General features: G+C 41.5%; 1 protein-coding gene across 11 annotated transcripts in view; it reads left to right on the top strand.

Moving 5' to 3' along the window:
- The first annotated feature begins 3,084 nt into the window (after positions 1–3,084).
- The window catches only part of ubr5 (ubiquitin protein ligase E3 component n-recognin 5), a 29,587-nt gene continuing 11,611 nt past the window's right edge, over positions 3,085–21,060 (top strand). For 8 of the 11 annotated variants that reach the window (XM_076153852.1, XM_076153856.1, XM_076153855.1 and 5 more), the window contains exons 1-33: positions 3,085–3,311; positions 5,943–5,987; positions 6,093–6,174; positions 7,884–7,960; positions 9,378–9,497; positions 9,958–10,264; positions 10,385–10,544; positions 10,831–10,980; positions 11,719–11,930; positions 12,339–12,455; positions 12,962–13,072; positions 13,207–13,361; positions 13,641–13,758; positions 14,185–14,369; positions 14,598–14,707; positions 15,094–15,206; positions 15,352–15,498; positions 15,641–15,752; positions 15,870–16,024; positions 16,141–16,338; positions 16,525–16,735; positions 16,915–17,041; positions 17,279–17,430; positions 17,718–17,813; positions 17,950–18,073; positions 18,231–18,328; positions 18,695–18,852; positions 19,306–19,397; positions 19,538–19,684; positions 19,806–19,924; positions 20,131–20,257; positions 20,532–20,661; positions 20,856–21,016. In XM_076153852.1, coding sequence (XP_076009967.1) covers positions 3,250–3,311; positions 5,943–5,987; positions 6,093–6,174; positions 7,884–7,960; positions 9,378–9,497; positions 9,958–10,264; positions 10,385–10,544; positions 10,831–10,980; positions 11,719–11,930; positions 12,339–12,455; positions 12,962–13,072; positions 13,207–13,361; positions 13,641–13,758; positions 14,185–14,369; positions 14,598–14,707; positions 15,094–15,206; positions 15,352–15,498; positions 15,641–15,752; positions 15,870–16,024; positions 16,141–16,338; positions 16,525–16,735; positions 16,915–17,041; positions 17,279–17,430; positions 17,718–17,813; positions 17,950–18,073; positions 18,231–18,328; positions 18,695–18,852; positions 19,306–19,397; positions 19,538–19,684; positions 19,806–19,924; positions 20,131–20,257; positions 20,532–20,661; positions 20,856–21,016 — 4,478 coding nt within the window. In that variant the 5' untranslated portion in view covers positions 3,085–3,249. The remainder of the gene's footprint in view (positions 3,312–5,942; positions 5,988–6,092; positions 6,175–7,883; positions 7,961–9,377; positions 9,498–9,957; positions 10,265–10,384; positions 10,545–10,830; positions 10,981–11,718; positions 11,931–12,338; positions 12,456–12,961; positions 13,073–13,206; positions 13,362–13,640; positions 13,759–14,184; positions 14,370–14,597; positions 14,708–15,093; positions 15,207–15,351; positions 15,499–15,640; positions 15,753–15,869; positions 16,025–16,140; positions 16,339–16,524; positions 16,736–16,914; positions 17,042–17,278; positions 17,431–17,717; positions 17,814–17,949; positions 18,074–18,230; positions 18,329–18,694; positions 18,853–19,305; positions 19,398–19,537; positions 19,685–19,805; positions 19,925–20,130; positions 20,258–20,531; positions 20,662–20,855; positions 21,017–21,060) is intronic. The other 3 variants (XM_076153857.1, XM_076153853.1, XM_076153848.1) reach the window with 1 other exon arrangement.

Raw genomic sequence — 21,060 nt, 5'->3', positions numbered from 1 at the left:
CAGCCAACAGTAAATGGGCGGCCTCATCATTAGGCAGGACTGTGGATTAGGTGAGTACCTATAGAGCTGCCTTCACCTTCCTGCACAGCACAGGGAATCAGTACAGAGCCACAACAAAAAAATACATAGTAATTTGGCTTCATTAATAAAAATTGAGGGTTTGGTGCCTAGCTCAGGGGCACCTCGGCAGGGGCTCAAACCGGTGACCCTCCGGTTTCCAAGCGGAAGCACTACCCACTGAGGCAGTGGTTCAGTGCCATATTGCCAACACCAGTCAATCAGATTGCCCTACTTTCTTAACATAATGCAATTGAGACCTACATTTCTGGCCAGTTAAAAGTACATAAAATGACGATGCAAGTGTGATAAGAAAAAACAAACATCTTAATTGGGTTGTAAAAAAATATTATGTTGTCAGAATATGCTGGGAAAAAAATCTTCAAAGTAATAGTTAGTAGTAATAGTAATTATATCAGTCAGTTTAAAGCAGCTTAATAGTGAGATAGTGGGCTCTGTGACCTCATCACGATCTTTTATTGTCGTACAGAAATGTATCCTTGATTCTCAACCAAAATGACAAGCCTCTTTTGAAGAACATTCTTATATGTATTGATTCTTCATGTGCCTCTGTGCCTTGTATGACCACATGTGAACAGGCTGAATTTACTTCACCCCCTCTCACTGGTCAGTCCTGGTGTACTACAGATATGTCACAGCCAGCACTAAGAGGAGTTATTTTAATGCCTTCCTCTTCAGCTACTGATCGTGTTACCTCACTGGGATAACTTATACTTCTGGATGAGGGCTGAGTGACAAGAGCTGGTGCTGGTCCACTGATCTATGTATGAATGTGGAACAATACCTTTTCAGTGATGATGGGCCAACTTTGGTGCAAAGCAGTTGATAAATGGAATACCACCTTGGAGTACTCAGGGACTCTACTCTATCAAATGAAATCTATTCCTGGCATCTTCCACTTATGTTGAAGGCCTGATCATGTCGCATTACTAATTCAGTCTGAAATGTTCCCATTGAGGTCATTAACGTTGTTATGATGACAGTGCAGTTTCCTGGCAGTCAGACTTTTGCACCCGTATTTAACCATGCCCGAGGTCATTTGATAACCCTTTGGTCAGCAACCTAAAAATAGCTCTGGCGATTTCTGGGATTTAGTTTGACTTCACTCATTACATCAGGTATCAGCATAGTGTTTTTGAAGGCTAAGGTTCTGGTTTTATTAACCTCTGTGTTGCCTTCAGTCAGCACACAGAAATAACTAGTTTCATCCCCTGGTTATGTGAAACAAGACGTTATAAGAGAGAGAGAGAGATTTTGTGAACAAAGGATCAATATGTAATTTCATTCAAATTTTTTATATAATATTATTATATAAATATAATATAATGAACATATTTTAAAGATCATTTCGAATTATAAATGTAAATGGTTACATAATTCTATATCAATGAAAGCCATGTTGTAACATGCTATTATTTAGATTTCAATGACTCACATTTGATATATGATAAAAACGTATCCTATGTAAAGTCCTGACAATGGGAGGAGCAGAACAAACATTCTATAATGTACAACATACTGTATATCGTGTACCTCTATTCTTCCATCGCACTCTATCTCCCTTAAATTCTCCCTGTCTTTAAGTTTTGCCTGTATGGATATGTGGAGGCACATATCTATTCTAGGTTGTGGGAAATACTCAAATAGAACCATGCGTAAATTGACTAATATTCGTCCACCTCATCTCATTATGAAAGGGAAACACTGCTACCTGCTGGTGTAAAACTACAACTACAGGAAAAACTACAGTTCTTGTATTTCTGTATCATTCCTAAACACAATAAAAGAGGAAACAAGTAACTTATTTTAAATTGCCTAATTTTTCTTGGCCCAAATGATTATCAACCTATTCCTTTGATCCACACACGGTGTGCTCCTTCGCCCAATTGGCTGCCAAGTCTAAAGCACTAGGCAACAATCAAAAGTTCACTGAATGGACTGAAATTGATAAGTTGTTAATAAAAACTGTGGGCGGGTGGGGGGGGTTACAGATTTAAAAAAAGAACATTCAACAGTAATCATGTCTTATTAATGAAGAAACTGGAAAGGTATGGTTTACGAATGATAGAATATCCATCGCCAAGGCAAATAAATAATATCCAATCTGATTTGTTGAAGGTCACATGTGGGGTTCCACAAGGTTGAGTGCTAGGCCCATACCGGTTTATGCTGTACATAAATGATTTGCTCCACGGCAGTTTATTCTGCCACAGGGTTTCCTACACACCAGCATGAGTAGACCCCAGTCCCTTAATAGAGCTTGATTGGAGTTGTGTCAGATTTAAAAACAATTGTTATTATCAGAACAAATGTAGCATCAAATTTACTATGCCTCCGAATCGTCAAGCTCTTGTGCAAATAAAACCCCACAGTTCCCTCAAGATTTAGGGACATAATCGTCAGACTTGGTTTGTCATAATTGTGGGTCACACGCTCATTTTGGTGTATACCACTGCTATGCACATTGTGTCGTGGACTTTTTCTTATGTTGTTTTAGGAGGATGGCAGGGGTAATACTGGAATTTCACCTTTTGCAATTCCTTAATGTATCAAGTCTTGTAAACCAATTTGTATAGCTTTAACATTTCGCATTGACAGAAATTAAATACATACGTGGAATTCATGCATTTTCTTTTATCATTTTACTGCAACAAATGATTTATCATTTTGTGGCAGCACAGAAATGAGGGAGGATTTGTGGAATGAATTGTCAATAGTTGTGTCTGACTTCAAATGTACAATGAATTGTATCCATTCCTTTTATTTTGCTTCCATGGTATGTTATTGGACACTGATTATAACTACTTGAAATGAAAATAAAGAAATATACGTAGTTAGTGAATGAGAACAAAGACTATAGCGTGGAGATAGTACAGTATTTTTATTCCTCTAGCCCCATCTTTTCTCTTCAGGCCAACCCTGTGCAGCGTAACACGTTTCTTGTTTGCGCTCAGCGGCCAATCAGCGGAGCCGTTTCATGTGCACTGATCAACACAGGGAGAAAAAGCTTGGTAGAGTTAAGATGGCGGCATGTGGGTGAGGAGGCTGTGGATCTAAACTCGGGGTTTTTCGGCATTAAAAGATTCATATGAATTCTCATATATACAGCAATCGACTGAACATTGAATTCCACCTATTTCACGCGGTCGTGTGTGATTTTGGATTGACTCCATGACATCTATACACTTCGTGGTTCACCCGCTGCCCGGGACCGAGGATCAGCTCAATGACAGGTATTTTGTTGCGACTAGTGGAAACGCATGATTGTAATCCATATATACGCGCGATGGGTGACATATGGCATTCGACTTTGTCTTAACGAGCGATGTCGGCATTGTCATTCTCGCGAATTCGCAGTGAAATGATTTTATTGCCCAGCCTCGGTATGAAACGAGGCCCGGCATCTCCCAACATCCTCGTTAGCTCGCTCACTTAGCTACCCGGCTAACGTACCGTAACGGCTAACCTTTAGCTTAGCGGCTGCTTCGTTGCTTCTCTGGTTAGCATTGGCTCACAGTCAAACTTGAGCCAGACAATGCGGGTTGGGGGATGGGGGAAAAGAGAGGGAATAAACACCGTGAAACGCAATATTCTACGCATTTTTCCAGTTTTCATGTCGACGTTACGTGTACACTCCTCGGACGTTTGTCAGTGTTTGTTTTGCGGGCGCCCTCCGTGATTATTCGGATCGATGAAGTCGGTAATGTTGACTAACTGGTAGCTAGCGGCTAATGCTAGCAGAAGCCAATTCGTTATCCTAACCACGCTCGCAGCGGATACGAATATTGATGATTTCTGGTGGTTTTATTATTAAAAACACGAGGGTGACACATGTAAAATGGAAAGTATTAGACTGTGTCCTTTTTCATATTCCGTCCACAGTGCGCATTGCGATAGATATTGCAAGAAATGTGGAAAATATGCAGTTAGTAGCTCATTGTAATTACTTTAAATTAATTACGTGTTAAAGAGGGAATGTGAAGTCTTGGACAGTGTGTATAATCAACACTGGATCATGGATTGTGGCTATTATGGAATTATTTGTAGAATAAACTGAACCCAAAAAAGTGACGATGCAGCGCGATCTTATTTTTGCCTTTTAAATTCTAGTTGTAGTGCATATTGTTTGCAACACGTCATTCTGTTGATAGGAAAACATTGTGCAGTTATTTCTGGAAGGAATTTGTCATAGTCGTAGTTAAGCAAATTGTGTTCGACCTGTATTTTAGTGACGGTAAACCTATTTATATCATCCATTGAGATTGAACTGATTAATGAGCTGCTCTACTTAAAGACAAAGAGGTTGAGAAGTCGGTGTTTTATAATGACCTTGAAGATCCAAATATGGTTTGAGTATTTATGAGTGCTTTGTCCAGGTTAGCTAAAAAGTCCCCTTTGTTGCACATCCATTCATCTGATTAACTTTCCTTTTATTCTGGAGGGTCAGATTTCTTATTAAACAATGCAAGCGAATCATCTTGGAATAGACCACCAGCTCCTTAGAGAGGTCATGGCCGTTTCATCCCCAGGCATGCGTGCCATTGTGCGGCTGGGCCTCCATGCTCTGTTTTTACCCCTGACTCACTTGCAGTTGTCAAAAGGAGAAAAGCTCATTTAGTTGAAATTAAAAGGCCTGGTACAGTTTGGCCTGCTGGGCGTTGACACCTAGACTTGCAGACCTGAAGAAGCCTTTCAGATGAGGGGTGAACGTCTTCAAGTCCAGTTGGCTAAGATGAACTTTCCTTGGATATAGACATATACTATTTCCATAACCTAATGCCTGTGATGTTTTTATAATAGTCCATATCAGCAAAGCCATTCCCAAGTCTATGCTTTGCCTGACTGTGGCTGCTATGCTGGGGTCATTTATCTGAATGGTAAGTTAGTGAATGGCTGACCCGGATGCATTTTCTCATGCCCTGCAGCGCTCGGTCTGATGTGTCGGTTCTTCTGTACTGTGAAGGGATTCCTAGTTTTACGCTCTTGTGTCTCAGACATGTTAAGCCAGGCAGAAGTGCCAAGGCCGGTGTTTAATTTACAAGTGGCCTATTTGTATTTTCAGCTGCATCTGGTTTGTTTCTACAGAGACTCATATGCAGTGCTGAATACATTTTACTGTTTTAGGTTTGTCATTGCAAAGTTTGCCTTGCTAATTGTGTTTTAATTAAGCAGAGGGGCAACATAGAAAATTGAAAACATGTATATTCATATTCTGCTTAAGATGTACATGTGCTTGGAAACACTAGGATTTCCTTGTGAAGTGCCTTGAACCATGGAAATACCTCTCAGGCCTCATATAACGATCCACTCACACAGGCTTTTCAGGTGTAAATACTGTGAATGACATGCAAATTAGTAGTTAATCATGTTGAACATGGTTGTGGACGCAGAGGTAATGGCTAATACACCTCTTCTATTGTATGTGTAGTTTTCAGTGCATTATTCATTACACTCATGCTTTGACAATCAGATGCCTGCACTGTTGCCTCTTGAGTTGCTTTGCTGTCATCATCAGTCTTGTCTCAGCGCCTCCCCTCATGTCCCCGACCATCTTAGGAAGAGTGTAGTCAGCATTGGTGGACAGCTTGTGTTAACATTTTCTGGCTTCCCCAGCGTAGCCTACAAGTCAAAGGTTACACTAGCCTTTAACCATCCTCCTCCTTTAATCACTGCAATCCAATAGATGGCATGCATGCATAGAATATGGGTGTGCAGGGTCGATTGACAATTACTGTTTGTGAAATGAACAGATGTATGTTTAGGCAGTAGTTCATTTCCATGGTGTTTACCTTTCACTACAGGGTTTTTGAATGAACTTGAAATGGGTCTTATTTGGCTAAATTTGGTCTTTGTCTTCTTGTCAGGCTCCGAGAAGTCTCAGAGAAACTCAACAAGTACAGCTATAACAGGTGAGTGTGTGTAGGCTACCTTTATCCAGATCTGGTCTGGTCTGTAAACAGAATCATGTTCAATATCCTGCTATTTCAATTGTTTCTGTTCTTTCTCCAATGCAGCCACCCGCACCTCAGTCTGCTGGAGCAGGCCACCCTCAAACAGTGTGTTGTTGGTCCAAATCATGCTGGATTTCTCCTTGAGGTAATGCTGGACATTATTGCAGCTGGATAGCTTTTATTCTGGGTTGTTCTTTAATGCAATTTTGACATCTAGTAGAATATAACACATTGAATCAAATACTAAGATAAATACTAGGCAGTGTATTTAATATTTACTGTATATTTGCCATGATTTTGCTGGGGATGTAGAATTAAGAAAGATTGTGATGATTTTGTACCTGGTCATTCTGTAAAGATGCCTCTAAGCTACTCCCCAGCTATTATTCAGTCATTGCTGTGTTGCCAGCGTTGCCATCTGTAAGCTACTCTGCGTAGTCTCGTGAGGCCATGCGTGAGATCACAAGGTGCGCTAGACTACTTTCTAGCTTGATGGTGACTGTAAGTGAAGAAGAGTGTGAGGCTAAATTTGCACTAGTCGACATACTTTCTGAAAATGTGTGAAACAATCCTTGCGGCGTACCAGAGAAGCCAGCTGGCCACACAACAATGCCTGAAAACGCATTATTTCCCTGCTGCTCTTGCACAGGGGACTATCGGGTACAGACAGACACTGGTGCGTCCAGACCTGGTTTAAATTCACTACTATGGCCCATAATGCCACTGAGCACCTCACAATCCACACCGCAGCATCTGTGATGTTAAAGCATTTTGTCTTTTGTACTACTACGTGTGTTACATAAAGCTAAATTTAATGGCAAATACGCAATAAAAATGATGAGAACACATCGACACACTCATCTGCCACTGTTGTTGTGTGACAGCCAGGTCTGGCCGTACGACGGCAGCATTTGAACCTCAATGTTTGGGGGCTGAAAATGCTGTTTTAGTGTGGTTGAGGTAGAACAGTGGCGCAAGAGACGCAGACAAAACCTACTCTGGCAATTTATAAAGTATGCACAAAGAAGGACGCTACCAAATCTGGAAGCACAAGAAATGTGTTCCACCGCTGCAAATAGCCTGCCGTGCAGTGCAGAGAATGCATGAAACTTTGTCGGTCACTGTAAGTTAATATTGCTTATTGTATTGAATATTACCAACTACTCACTACTTGGATTGAAACATATTATTTTTTTCCCCATATTGCCCAGCCCTATTCAAGATGGCAAACGTCACAATCTAAACAACAGTGTTTACCATCAAAATCAGTTAATTGTACAAAGGAGATGTCAGTTCAAAGAGCATTACTGTTGTTTAATGACCTTTTGAGTTCTGAATGTGTAGAAATCTTAGACCTAATATGTTGACGCTGGATCTAAATGTTTGCTGCGTGGTCTAGATTCAGGAAACGTCAGGCTAATCTGGTTTAAGCAGCACTGCAGTGCAGACACAGTGAAAACATGCTGTCATTGACCCCATGTGTTTATTTGAAGTGTGTGTGCAGGATGTGGGTGGATACTAATGTTTACGCTTCATTCTTTCTGCCACAAGTGTGCAACACAATGTTTTATGTCCAGTGTATTAGTACATGATATATGGACTTTATAATGAGGGATATGTGCCTATATAATGAATATGTATCTGCAGCACAATGTGATGTTTTGGCATTGACCGTAATGATGCGGTGTGCAGGCCAAAGGCATTTTGTTTTTTTATGTGATGATTTTATAAATTTTCAGCATGAATTATTAGTGAGACATTGTACACAATGTACAGTAGGTCAGTAACTGAAGTGAAAACATGCAATGATCTCAGTTCAAATGTGTGATGTTAAAAAGCGTGCTTGTCTTTCAGGATGGACGCGTCTGTAGAATCAGCTTTGCTGTCCAGCCTGATCGACTGGAGCTCAGCAAACCGGATGGCAGTGATGGGTGAGAGCCTTTTATACCATGGGAACTGTTTTAGCTTTGGCACAGCATTAGAACACTGATTGCTCTTTGAGAGACGGCTGGCACATGATGCACTGAACATGGTCTTACTGATGGCTTTTGGTGTGATTTGAATTCCATTCAGTACTTGTGCCCTTTCTGGCTGAGTATAAGCTTTTGGGCATGGTTTCAGTTCTGGAATAGCCTACCCTGCAAAACTTTCCATCTATTTGTGTAAAATGAATATGTGAGCACCCCACATCCCTAAAATCCACTGTAATATGCTGCTGTGTGACTGAAGGAATGTTTTGGTCTTGAGCTTGCAGATATTATATCTTTCCAATTGTGCTTACAAAGGACCTGCTTTTCAGAGGTTTTCCTCCAATTATATTTTTCATTAAAAAATCCTGGCATTTTCTCTCATCTTGGCTCTAAACAAATGCATGACAATTGCAAAATTGTTTACGAAATGTTCTGAACCTGAGTTGCATTTGTGATTTCTATCAGTAATCAGTTTTTATCAGTTGCCAAAAAATGTATGTTTGCAGTAAGCATGTATTTCATTGACTTCCTGCCAGCAGAGCAACATCGAGCAGTGATGTAGTGATTTCTCTTGTTGCTAACTATGCATGTGAATCAGGCTGTGAAATACTGAGAAGCTCTCTGGTCCAAGCTTTTCTGTAGAACACATGTTTTGTTGCCTGGTGCAGGCCTGCAAAAGAAAATGAGATGGGTTTAAATTGTAAAAGCCTTGAAATCAGCGATTGCAATGTGGGTTGCCAGGAAGCTCGAGGAAGAGTTTGTCAGCTTGTTGATAAAGTCCTGATGTCCTCTGTGATGCTTTTTTGACTGGTAACAGTTACATGACTGTTGACGTGTTAGTTTACTGCAGCTCGGTCTCATGTGAATAATTGAAATCTGTGTTTTTTGTCTTCTGCTCCAGCATGACACTAAATATGATTGCATTATTTTATCGGAAAGTTGATAAATTCAGTGTCATTCTAGCCTTTGTCATATGTGTTGGTAAAATCATCATAATATAGTATTGCAAAAGCTGAAATTCAGTCAATAAAAATACATAAATCCCAACAATTATTACCCAATTCTTGATTAAAACCAGTAGACTTATCATTTTACAGTTTATAGGAGAAAGCAGGTGCAGCGCCAAAACCCTAAGATTTTTTTTAAAGGAAAGTCTTTATGAAGGAACAGGTTGCAGCCAATTCTGATTCCCAAGGGTGTTGCCATGCTAGTCTCCACTATACACGTCCTTTATCACAGTATTAGAGTCAATCAAAACAAAGCCCGAACCAAAGGGGGCCAATTTACCAAAAGCATGGGGTCATTTTAGGTTCTAATCTTTTGGTCCTGTGTTGGACGTCTGCAGGGTTGTAACTGATCTTCCATTTTTTGTTTCCAGTTCAAAGTTGAGCAGTGGTTCAGGGACAGGAAGGAGCTCCAGGCCAGGCAGGACTAGTGATCCGCCCTGGTTCCTGTCTGGTTCTGACACACTGGGCAGACTGGCAGGCAACACCCTTGGGTAAGTTCTGACAGGGTTGAGACAAATGATCCTCTGAAAGGTAAATGTATCGAGCAATACTCCGCATTTATGCACAGGCGCTCTGGGCTTTGTCCCGACCAGATCCATTGCTGCACAATTTTGTAAATACAAATGGAGTGCTGTAAAATTCCCCTAAAACAGTTTCAAACTGTTTTATGTTTAAACATTGAAGTCTTATAGAAATGAAAGGAGCTGCAACAGATTAATCCTGAAACCTGCAATGCTGGAGGTTTTGAATATTGAACTAATATCAAAATGCACACAAACAGTAATATTTCCAGAAATTGACAGCATAAATTAGGAAATGTGAAAAGCCCTCATTCTGGACAGTTCTCAGCTGCTACGAGGTTAACCCCCACCATGCCCAGCTGTGTGGGTGTTTTTAAGTCTGACCTGTCTGACGGTTCATCTGACCCTGGCCTTGTACTGTGTGTAACAGGAGTCGCTGGAGCTCTGGTGTAAATGGAGGCAGTGGAGGAGGTGGAAGTGGAGGAGGAGCAGGGGGTGGCGGAGCAGGAGGTGGCAGCAGTGGAGGAGGAGGGGGCAGTGGTGGTGGGGGAGGAGGAGGAGGGGGAGGTGGCGGCGGCGGTGGTGGAACATCGGGCAGGTCATCGACAGCAGCCCGTGACTCCCGTCGGCAGACACGGGTGATTCGAACAGGAAGGGAGCGTGGCTCGGGCCTCTTGGGAAGCCAGCCTCAGCCAATCATCCCTGCGTCTGTCATCCCTGAAGAACTTATTTCTCAGGTACATAGTTCTTTATGTGTTCACATGATTTATTGAAGTTTAACAAAAATCTATTTCTTCAACATTCAACACAATGTGTTATCTACTAATCTTATTGTTCTACTTGGCTTTTTGCTCCAGGCACAGGTCGTCCTACAGGGAAAGTCCAGAAATGTTATCATCAGGGAGCTCCAGAGGACCAACCTGGATGTCAACCTGGCTGTCAATAACCTGCTCAGCCGCGATGATGAGGATGGGGATGATGGAGATGACACCGCCAGCGAATCCTACCTCCCTGGAGGTTTGTTATGCTTATATTAAAAAAAGAAAAGTATTGTCTAATTTGTCCATTAGCAGCCTGACCATAATTCAGGCTTCTCAGCAGGTTAGGACGCATGTGTATTTGAAACACAAGTAGGCTTCGACTTTATGTGATAAATAAATGATTTTAAATAACTTTAAATGATTCATAAATTCATTCATTCACCTTGGTGATTCCTGCCACTAAATTCAAAATTCTGATTATAATAAAAGTCTTGACATATACAGATACAATATATTTTTCTTTATCCCTGCATCTCTTCCAGAGGACCTGATGTCGTTGTTGGATGCAGACATTCACTCAGCCCATCCTAGTGTGATCATCGATGCTGATGCCATGTTCTCGGAGGACATCAGCTACTTTGGTTACCCTTCTTTTAGACGATCTTCATTATCCCGCCTGGGATCATCCAGAGGTAAATCACCAACTCAGCCCTGAACTATTGATGTGTAAGCAGGATCTTTGAGTGCTATGGTGGCAACATGGCTGATGGGGTTGTGGGGATGAAGGCTTGTGTCCATGAAAAGACTACTAAAGTTAAAAAAACAAAGCTGTTGTAATTTAAGCACCAGAACATATTCAGATTTTTTTCATTATAGTAAAAGTTAATACCAAATAAAGGTTTAATTGTAAAACAGGTGAGAATGTTTTCCACTTTGCTTCATAGGGATTTAAATTAGTTGGGGGTTGAATAACTTGATATTGACTGCTTGGGAAACCTGGTTTTCTTTTCTCTTTAATCTGCTCACCTTGTTTAATACTATGAATGTGTGGTGTTGCAGTCTATAAAGGTGTGGTGTTTTATACTGCATGGCTCTAGTATAGACTGTGAGCTCTCTGAGAAAGGCCCGCTAGGCCCACCTGTATTGACAGGGACCCTCTGTTCTAAAAACCTACCTAGACCACTCTTAAGCCCATATGCATGCTCTCTTTCTGTCTATCCACTTCTTCTTCTACCTCGCATTTTAACATGTGAGCGTGTGAGAACGCCAGTATAATTAAGACTCTCACTCAATCTCAGTGCTGCAATTTTGATTTGCATTACAGTGATTCTAAAGAATCTCTCTTTCTCTATCCTTAAAATAATGTTGACGGGTCTTTCCCAGAGAGTGGCTTACTTCTATCCCACTGGTGTGACCTTATTGCATACCAGTTCTCCTTCTTCCCTTAGAGCGCGACTCAGAGCTGTTGCGTGAGCGCGAATCTGTACTGAGGTTACGTGAGCGCCGGTGGCTTGATGGGGCCTCGTTCGACACAGAGCGAGGCTCCACCAGTCGCGAGGGGGAGCCCAGCCTGGACAAGAAGAGCATCCCTGTACAGAGCCCTGTCTCCTTGGGAGAGGAGCTCCAATGGTGGCCGGATAAGGTACAGGAGTAAAATGTCTTGGAATTCTCTGAAAATATGAGATCAACTCTTGAAACCCCTGTACTACTTCTACATTGTGCTGTTTTCATAGCACCATTAAGAATGGGTTGACACATTTTTAGAAATTGTAGCAATTTTTATAAGTTTATTGAAGGTAAAATACAGAAAAGGCTTGTTCATATACAGTGTGTATCAAACCCACATTATTAAGATACCTGCAACCATATTTGTATAAGCGAGCCCAGTATACCGTCCGTGTCCTGAAACCCAGCAATGACGTCAAATGACCTCTACTTGTGTCGTGACTTTATTCTGGCGTAAGATAAAGGAATGGTCTAGAAATAACTTCTTGGCAAAGTTTGCTTTGCCTTTGTAGCACACTTTGAGAGTTTGTGTTTTCCTCTCCAGGATGGTGTGAAGTTTGTGAGCATTGGGGCCATGTATTCAGAGCTGGTGGCTGTCAGCGCCAAAGGGGAGCTTTTCCAGTGGAAGTGGAATGAACCGGAACCCTACAGGAATGCACAGGTGCAGAATTCAACTTTTGTAGATTGAATATGATGTTGCGGCAGTGAATGAATATTGAATAAACAGACAGTCCCCGAGTCAGTCCTCTTGCTTACGGACCTCCATAAAACCTATTATTATTATTATTATTAAAATATGGAGTAACATACAATCGCTCTACTACTACTCCCCGGCCTTTTTTGCACCCAAGTGAATTATGCTCAAAACAATGCACATTTGGTAGATAGTCTTTAGTCAGAACAATTTTGATCCAAATTGTTCTGCCTATTCTGTGCCTGCATACAACAACATGCAACATCTCTCTCCACTGCATAGTCCACAAGTCTATATAGTGTGGAAGATGTTATCCCATGTGTGATAACTAAATAATATGAAAAGCTACATAAAAGTTTTTATCACTATATATAATGTCTGTTATTGCATCATACCCAGGGATCAGTAAATGATTGTGCTCTGTTTCCGATTGAGCTGCTGACTCTCTTTTTTCTTGTCATTTGTCCGTTCAGAATCCTTCCGTTCATCACCCACGTCTATCCTTCCTGGGCCTGGCCAATGAAAAGATCACCCTATTATCTGCTAATAGCATCAGAGCTACTGTAGCTACAGAGACCAACAAGGTAGCTGATACTTCCCTTTGTTTCCTCTTGTCAACAATTGAATATGTCTGCTGCTGTCTGCAAATTCAGTTTATCACAGGATAATTCCTCATGCATTCAATTGGGTTAATTGACTAATTGTGTCTTTGTTGTAGGTGGCAACATGGGTGGACGACACATTGAGCACAGTGGCCTCCAAGCTGGAGCACAGTGCACAGGCTTTCCCAGAGCTGCAGGGGGAACGAATGGTGTCACTGCACTGCTGCGCTCTCTACACCTGTGCACAGCTGGAAAGCAGCCTCTACTGGTGGTGAGTACAAGATAGTTTCACCTTGAAACTACCCTAAACAACAAGTACAATTATTATATAATGATTATAACAAGAATACCTTTTGAAGATAATGTTGAAAAAAGGAATAGCTCCACCATCTCTGCATAGACATTCCAAGGCTATGCTCTGAATTTATCGATTATCAATCGTAACAAGGCAGCATCAGACCGATAGAAAACAATGTCGCCGCTAATAAAAAAATGAGAATGTAATTTGTCAGGGCTGTTGTCTCATTTCACTGCTTGCATCTGTCTTCAGGGGTGTTGTGCCTTTTAGTCAACGGAAGAAGATGCTTGAAAAGGCCAGAGCCAAGAACAAGAAGCCAAAGTCCAGTGCTGGAATTTCATCAATACCCAACATCACAGTGGGGACACAGGTGAAAACAGCTGTAGACATTTGTTTTTATTTTGTGTGGTTTGTCCATAATAGAGGTGTTTGAGGGCAGACTTGCCAAGTTTGTCCTGTCTTAATGACTCATGCATGGGAGACAAAAAGGACCCAAACCTCTGCACCAAGGTATCTACTGTATTGGGCAAAGCTCCTTCAACTCCTTTACCATAATTTTAGACCTGTACATTGGGCAAAGGGGTGATTTTGAGGAGTGATTTTAGCTGATTGACCTGGGATTCCATTTTTTGATTATCTAAGAGTGGTCTTTATATATATATATATATTATGTAAAGCTGACCTGTTCATTTTGTAATTTTAAATCACAGACTACTGCATGACCAATTGATTTATGGTGGTGGTTTTCTTAATGCAGATGTTACAATGAGGCATTGATAAATCTTTCCCTACTTAGGTGTGTTTGAGGAATAACCCTCTCTACCATGCCGGTGCAGTGGCCTTTTCTGTCAGTGCTGGGATTCCCAAGGTCGGTGTCTTGTTGGAGTCTGTCTGGAACATGAATGACAGCTGCAGGTTCCAGCTGCGCTCACCAGAGAGCCTCAAGAACATGGAGAAAACCACTAAGACCCAGGAAATCAAGTCAGTTTCTTTTTACATAGCAATAATCTTCTATTATGGTCTGACAAGTCTTCAGTTTGTTTGACTATACAGTAGGCTTGTTAGATATGGCACATGCTGTCTTTTTTATTTTACTTATTCAGGTCACCTGTGTATCTTTGCTAGACCTCAGAGCCCCTGTCAAGAAACCAGAACAGCTGAGCTCTAAGGACTTGGCTAATATTTGCCAACTTTATTCTTCCCCATTAGAACGGAAAGTAAACCAGAGCTGGTGAAGACTGAGATGGGTCCGCCTCCCTCCCCTGCGTCCACCTGCAGTGATACTTCGTCCATCGCTAGCAGTGCCTCACTGCCCTACAGTATGTCACTTTTTCTATGGATCTGTCTTCCTGTAAGCCTCTGGCTCTCACAGCTGTTTTTCTGGAAGTGTCTATTTCTACGGCACCGAAACCATTTCTCCCTTGCTCAGTGCTCTGATTACTTCACTTTAACTTTGAAACAGATGGTGTACAGCCTTTAATCAGGTGTTTGTCCCTGCCTGTTTTCCTGTGAAGGAAGTACGGCCTGCTCATTATACATGTTGTGTTGCTCTTGGCTGCATTTTTTCTACCTCTTATCATTCCAACACACATTACAAGTTATCATTGTTGATGGTTGAAAATAATCATTATGACTTTAACTACCTTCTGAGCAATACAGCCTTATTGTGAGTACAAAATGGTCAGTTTTTATGTTCTGCTTGCAGAGCGGCGGCGCTCTACACCGGCTCCTAAAGAGGAAGAGAAGGTGAACGAGGAGCAGTGGCCTCTCAGGGAAGTGGTCTTTGTGGAGGACGTTAAAAATGTTCCCGTAGGAAAGGTGCCAGGATCTCCTACATTCCATCATTAGATTTAAGATTGTAAATACAGCAATGTCATGTCAAGTAGTGTTACTTTGAACTCCTTATATACTTGCTATATTCAAAGATGACATAGTTTAAACATTCTTAAACGTTTCCTCTTAGGTGCTGAAAGTGGATGGTGCATATGTTGCAGTGAAGTTTCCAGGAACATCAAGCAGCATGAGCAACCAGACCACTCCCACTCCCACAGACTCTGACCCGTCGTCACTGTTACAAGACTGTAGACTCCTCAGAATAGATGAGCTGCAGGTAAAGACCGAGGTTGAACCAGTATTGTGCCTCTCTTCCGTGATTGTTCTTCATCACATTTTTGCCAGTATAAACCTGTCTTAGCATCTATCCTCTTAACATTGTGGAGTTTTTGTTTGCCCTCTCAATCTCCTTTTTGCAGGTTGTGAAAACTGGTGGAACTCCCAAAGTTCCTGATTGCTTTCAGCGGACACCTAAAAAGCTCTGCATTCCAGAAAAGGCTGAGATTCTGGCTGTAAATGTTGACTCCAAAGGTCTGTTTTATCAATGTGTTGCTATGTCATTGATTTTGAAAATATTTATGTTTCATATCTGTAACACAGTGTTTGTAGCTTTTAACATCTCTCCATCTGATATCCCTCCTCTACTAGGAGTCCATGCAGTGCTGAAAACTGGTAACTGGGTAAGATACTGTATCTTTGACCTGGCCTCGGGCAAAGCTGAACAGGAGAATAATTTCCCCACCAGTAACTTGGCCTTCTTGGGACAGAATGAGCGTAATGTGGCCATCTTCACTGCAGGACAGGTCAGTTTCTTCCTAAATTGAGACCAAAGTATGCTTCATATGTTGTAGTTTTTGCTTTCATGCATTTTACTCTTCAGCTGCACATGCTCTTGACATTTGACTGACCATTTTTGTAGGAGTCTCCCATCATCCTCCGGGATGGAAATGGCACAATCTACCCTATGGCCAAAGACTGCATGGGTGGAATTCGAGATCCCGATTGGCTGGACCTGCCACCTATAAACAGCCTTGGCATGGGGGTGCACTCTCTGGCTAATCTCCCCTCTAACTCCACCATTAAAAAGAAAGCTGCTATTATCATTATGGCTGTTGAGGTACACATTATGAAAATTTAATAAGGACTGCTCGTCTGTACAATATGATGCAATTTTCTTTGAGGAATTCATTTACGTTTTGCTACGTACTATTTTGTCACTTTTAATGTTAAAATGTGAGGACAGAAATGTGTGTAGCTAAGTGTCTGATTTTTAACACGTTATCTCATGGTTTGTAACTTTCAGAAACAGACGTTAATGCAGCATGTGTTGCGGTGCGATTATGAGGCGTGTCGGCAATACCTGGTGAACCTTGAGCAGGCTTACCTGTTGGACCAGGGCAGCCAGGCCCTTGGAGCACTATTGGGCCACCGCTGTGATGGCAACCGCAACATCCTCCATGCTGCCGTCTCTGTCTGCTTCCCTGTTAGCAACAAGGAAACCAAAGAAGAGGAGGGTAAGCAGGTGTAATGTATAATGGCGGGGCAAGACATTTCTTGCCTATCGATATTGTTGTGTATTTGATAAATCATGGACTTTATTAATACATTCATTAGGAAATTTTTCATCCAAACTCAATCAATTTACCTAATTGTTGACTTGTGTTCCTTCTATTCTTGTGATGTTTCATTTCAGAAGCAGAAAGGTCAGAAAGAAACACTTTTGCAGAGCGTCTGTCTGCTGTGGAAGCAATCGCCAATGCCATCTCTGTTGTCTCCAGCAACAGTTCTGGAAATAGGACTGGCTCTTCGAGTAGCAGGGGGTAAATAACTTGTGTTTATTACTTATTATGTTTGTTGTACAGTATAAGGGGAAAATGTCCCCAATAAGCCAATATTTGTTGCTTGTAGCACACAGCATTATTGTGGGAAAGCTCAAAAGAGGTCTTCAAGCCTCCCTAGTTCACTGAATTCAGTCAAAATAGTAATACAAAGGTGATTTATCATGGCACCGTTGCAGACGCTAGCGCTTTTTTTTTCCTCCTTTGCATTTTCACTAGCCTTCGTCTGAGGGAAATGATGCGGAGGTCTCTAAGAGCAGCAGGTGTTGGCCGCCATGAATCTGGCCTGTCCTCCAGTGATCACCAAGACCCTGTGTCTCCCCCCATTGCCCCTCCAAGCTGGGTCCCTGACCCCCCACCTATGGACCCTGGTAAGTTCATTTTTGCAAAATTGTAGTATATAGTAGATTGGACGGATTTTATATATTTGTGGCCATAATAGTCAGGTCTCTATATGTTCTTATACGCCTTTACACTGCAAATAGAATTTGAAAATCTCTCATAAACAAACATTCTTAATTCAGCGACTAACACTCAACCTTACATTAATCTTAATTTAAATCACATAAATGCACTTTGCATATATTTGTTATGAGGTGGACTTTACAATCATAATGTTAGTACAATAACAGGGTTGTATTTTTGTGTTTATCAACAGATGGTGACATTGACTTCATTCTTGCGCCAGCTGTGGGTTCACTTACGACCGCCTCCACTGGAGCCAGCCAGGGCCCCAGTACGTCAACCATACCAGGTCAGATAGCACAATATTTTCACTTGGAGACACACTTTGTCAGGAGAGCAGGATGTGCTCTTGCTTTTTTTGTGATGTATGTGTTATGGTAGTGAAAACTCTGATGTCTAATAGATTGTTATATGTGTCTGTGTAGGGCCGTCCACTGAACCATCTGTGGTTGAATCTAAAGACAGGAAGGCAAATGCGCACCTCATCTTAAAGCTGATGTGTGACAGTGTTGTTCTAAGGCCACACCTGCGGGAGCTGCTCTCTGCCAAGTAAAAACTCTTGTATTTCTTAATGAGCATGCCTGTTAATATCTGCATTAAAAAAGCAATTTCAAAAACAAAATGGAACTGAAGCGTAAATAAAGCTTTTCATTGTACACCAAACCCAGCCTCTTTAAAGTATGTTGTTGTTGCCTCTGTTTGACAGGGATGCTCGTGGGATGACCCCATTCATGCTGGCAGTCAGTGGAAGAGCCTACCCGGCAGCCATCACCGTTCTGGAGGCTGCTCAGAAAATGGCCAAGGGTAAATGATTTGTTACCTGCACCTCTGCTCACTACATTTATGGGTTCCAAGTAGGGGTGAAAATATTATTTTGTTGACCAAACATAATGGGCAATCAATAGATATATCCAATTAAGTCATCAATCAGTAAACAGTCCATATTTATTGTTTCTGGCTTTGTCAGTGTGTGGATTTATAGCTTTTCGGCTTGTCATTGTAAATTGGATTCATTTAAAGAAGTATGTGGTATTATGATGGACATTAGAAAGCTCCTACACAAATGTAGTCAGAATTATTAATTCATTGTGTTGCCATGCACAAAAGGACATGCCTTTATCGTGTTGTAATTCATGTTCTCCTGTTTCTTTTTGTATCGTTTGAACACAGCAGGTGACCCAGGCATTGGTGAGAAGGAGGATGTAGATACAGTGTTTATGGAAATGATCTGCCCGTTGGGCACCAACCCGGATGATTCGCCTCTTTATGTTCTCTGCTGCAACGACACCTGCAGTTTTACATGGACTGGAGCCGAGCACATCAACCAGGTAAGCATGAATTCACACTGAAGAAAAATAAACTGTTATAAAACCACTCTCAGGCCAAAGAGGGTTATATTACCAATTGCCACACTAGCGAGAGGGGTGAAGTGAAGGCACCAGAAAACAATACTACCAGTAGACATTACCTTCCGGACCACCCGCCGTAATGCCATAACATGCTACGGATGTTAATCTCTCATTTAGTGAACCAGCAAAACATCATTGTCCAAATCAATGTTTGGGGCAGCTTCATTCATGAGTCTGGAGTATTAATTGAGACTCTTTTTGAGGCTTACTAAGATGAAGCCTCTGTTGAAACTACTGTTCTGTGTTTCTGAATTTGCTTGACATTAAGAATCAGAAAAGATGTTTGATTGCACTTGGATCAGTCACCTTATACTTTTTAAATTTCAAGGCCACCCATGATAAGTGAATGATCACAATTTATTTTACATTTAGGATATCTTTGAATGTCGGACCTGTGGTTTGCTTGAGTCCCTCTGCTGCTGCACAGAGTGTGCAAGGGTGTGCCATAAAGGACATGACTGCAAGTAAGTGGTTTTCAGTTCAGCCATATTAAAAGTTTGAGAGATTTGTAGCCTTCTTACATCACTGCTACTATATCTGTGTAAGCAGCATCATGCATGAATACTGATGATGCCAATATTGCCCATTTGTTTTTCTTTCCAAGGTTGAAAAGGACATCTCCCACAGCATACTGTGACTGCTGGGAGAAATGCAAGTGTAAAACGTTAATTGCCGGCCAAAAGGCTGCTCGTCTGGATTTACTGTACAGGTTACTCACTACCACTAACCTGGTCACCACACCAAACAGCAGGTAAGACCCCATTGTTTTACATGGCACTCTCCTGTACTTCTAGACTATATAGGCTAAATGATAGTAGTAGAATAATTGGCAAAGATGTTGTGTTTTTCTTAATGTCTGCTTCTATCTTTAGGGGAGAGCACATACTACTGTTCTTGGTGCAGACAGTTGCCAGGCAGAGTGTAGAGCATTGTCAGTATCGACCACCACGCATCAGAGAGGACAGAAACCGCAAGGCGGCCAACGCTGAAGGTGGGTTCAAGAGGATTTTCAACTGTTACCAACTTTTAACCATCTATGCAAACTAAACATTATCGAGTCATCTTTTGCAAACACATTTAAAGAGTCTGAACTTTGACCATAAAAGTCTTGGATTATTGGTGTGCTGCTATCTTCCCATTTTTGTTTTGTGTGGCCAAACCAAGACATTTGATGTATTAAATAATATTCTCCCTCAGACTCTGACATGCCAGACCATGACCTAGAGCCACCCCGCTTTGCCCAGCTGGCTCTAGAGAGGGTCCTTCAAGACTGGAATGCCCTGAAATCCATGATCATGTTTGGATCTCAAGAGAATAAAGACCCGTGAGTATCTCAAAGTAACAGAATATTCAACATTGAGCTTGCTATTTATTATTATCATATACATAAAACCCATTTGCTGCTTCTTTAATGCCTTATGTTGCCAACTATACAACTATTAATGTTTGCCTATTTGTGCAGTTGCAACCTTAGAGCATATAGCCATTGATCAGAGGAATCGTGGTCTAAATTAAGGACAGCTTGGAACTGATTTAATATGAGCAGGTTAACAATCACAGTGTGTTGACGCATACCATGTCATGTGTGTCCTGACTAGACTAAGTGCCAGCAGCAGGATCGGCCACCTCCTGCCTGAAGAGCAGGTTTACCTGAACCAGCAGAGTGGTACCATTCGCCTCGACTGTTTCACCCACTGCCTCATTGTCAAATGTGCTCCTGACATAACTGTAAGTTCTTTCACATATTTCATTAAAATATGTGAAAATAAACAACATATTATTGCTGTTGCTCTTACTCAGGAAAATCCATGAAAGGTTATGAATTTTTCTGCTTTAGTGTCCTTGACACCTGTACACGGAAAGCATTTGAAGCAAAACTTACAAACTTGGTAATGGAAGTGTTGCTTTTCCCCCTGTTCTAGTTCATAGACACCCTGTTGGGTACACTGGTGAAGGAGCTGCAGAACAAGTACACACCTGGCAGGAGAGATGAAGCGATAAATGTCACCAGAAGGTTTCTACGCTCTGTTGCCAGGGTATTTGTTATCCTCAGTGTGGAGATGGCCTCATCTAAGAAGAAAAAGTAAGAACACAATACGCAGTTATCGGATTATAACGACAAATATT

Source organism: Genypterus blacodes, unplaced genomic scaffold (genome assembly GCF_046128005.1).
Source record: "Genypterus blacodes isolate CSIRO-AG114 ecotype Tasmania unplaced genomic scaffold, CSIRO-AGI_Gbla_v1 ptg000059l_1, whole genome shotgun sequence".
NCBI classification, from domain to species: Eukaryota; Metazoa; Chordata; class Actinopteri; order Ophidiiformes; family Ophidiidae; genus Genypterus; species Genypterus blacodes.
The sequence above is the reverse complement of the archived record's forward strand: the minus strand, read 5'-3'. Positions and strand labels throughout refer to the sequence as shown.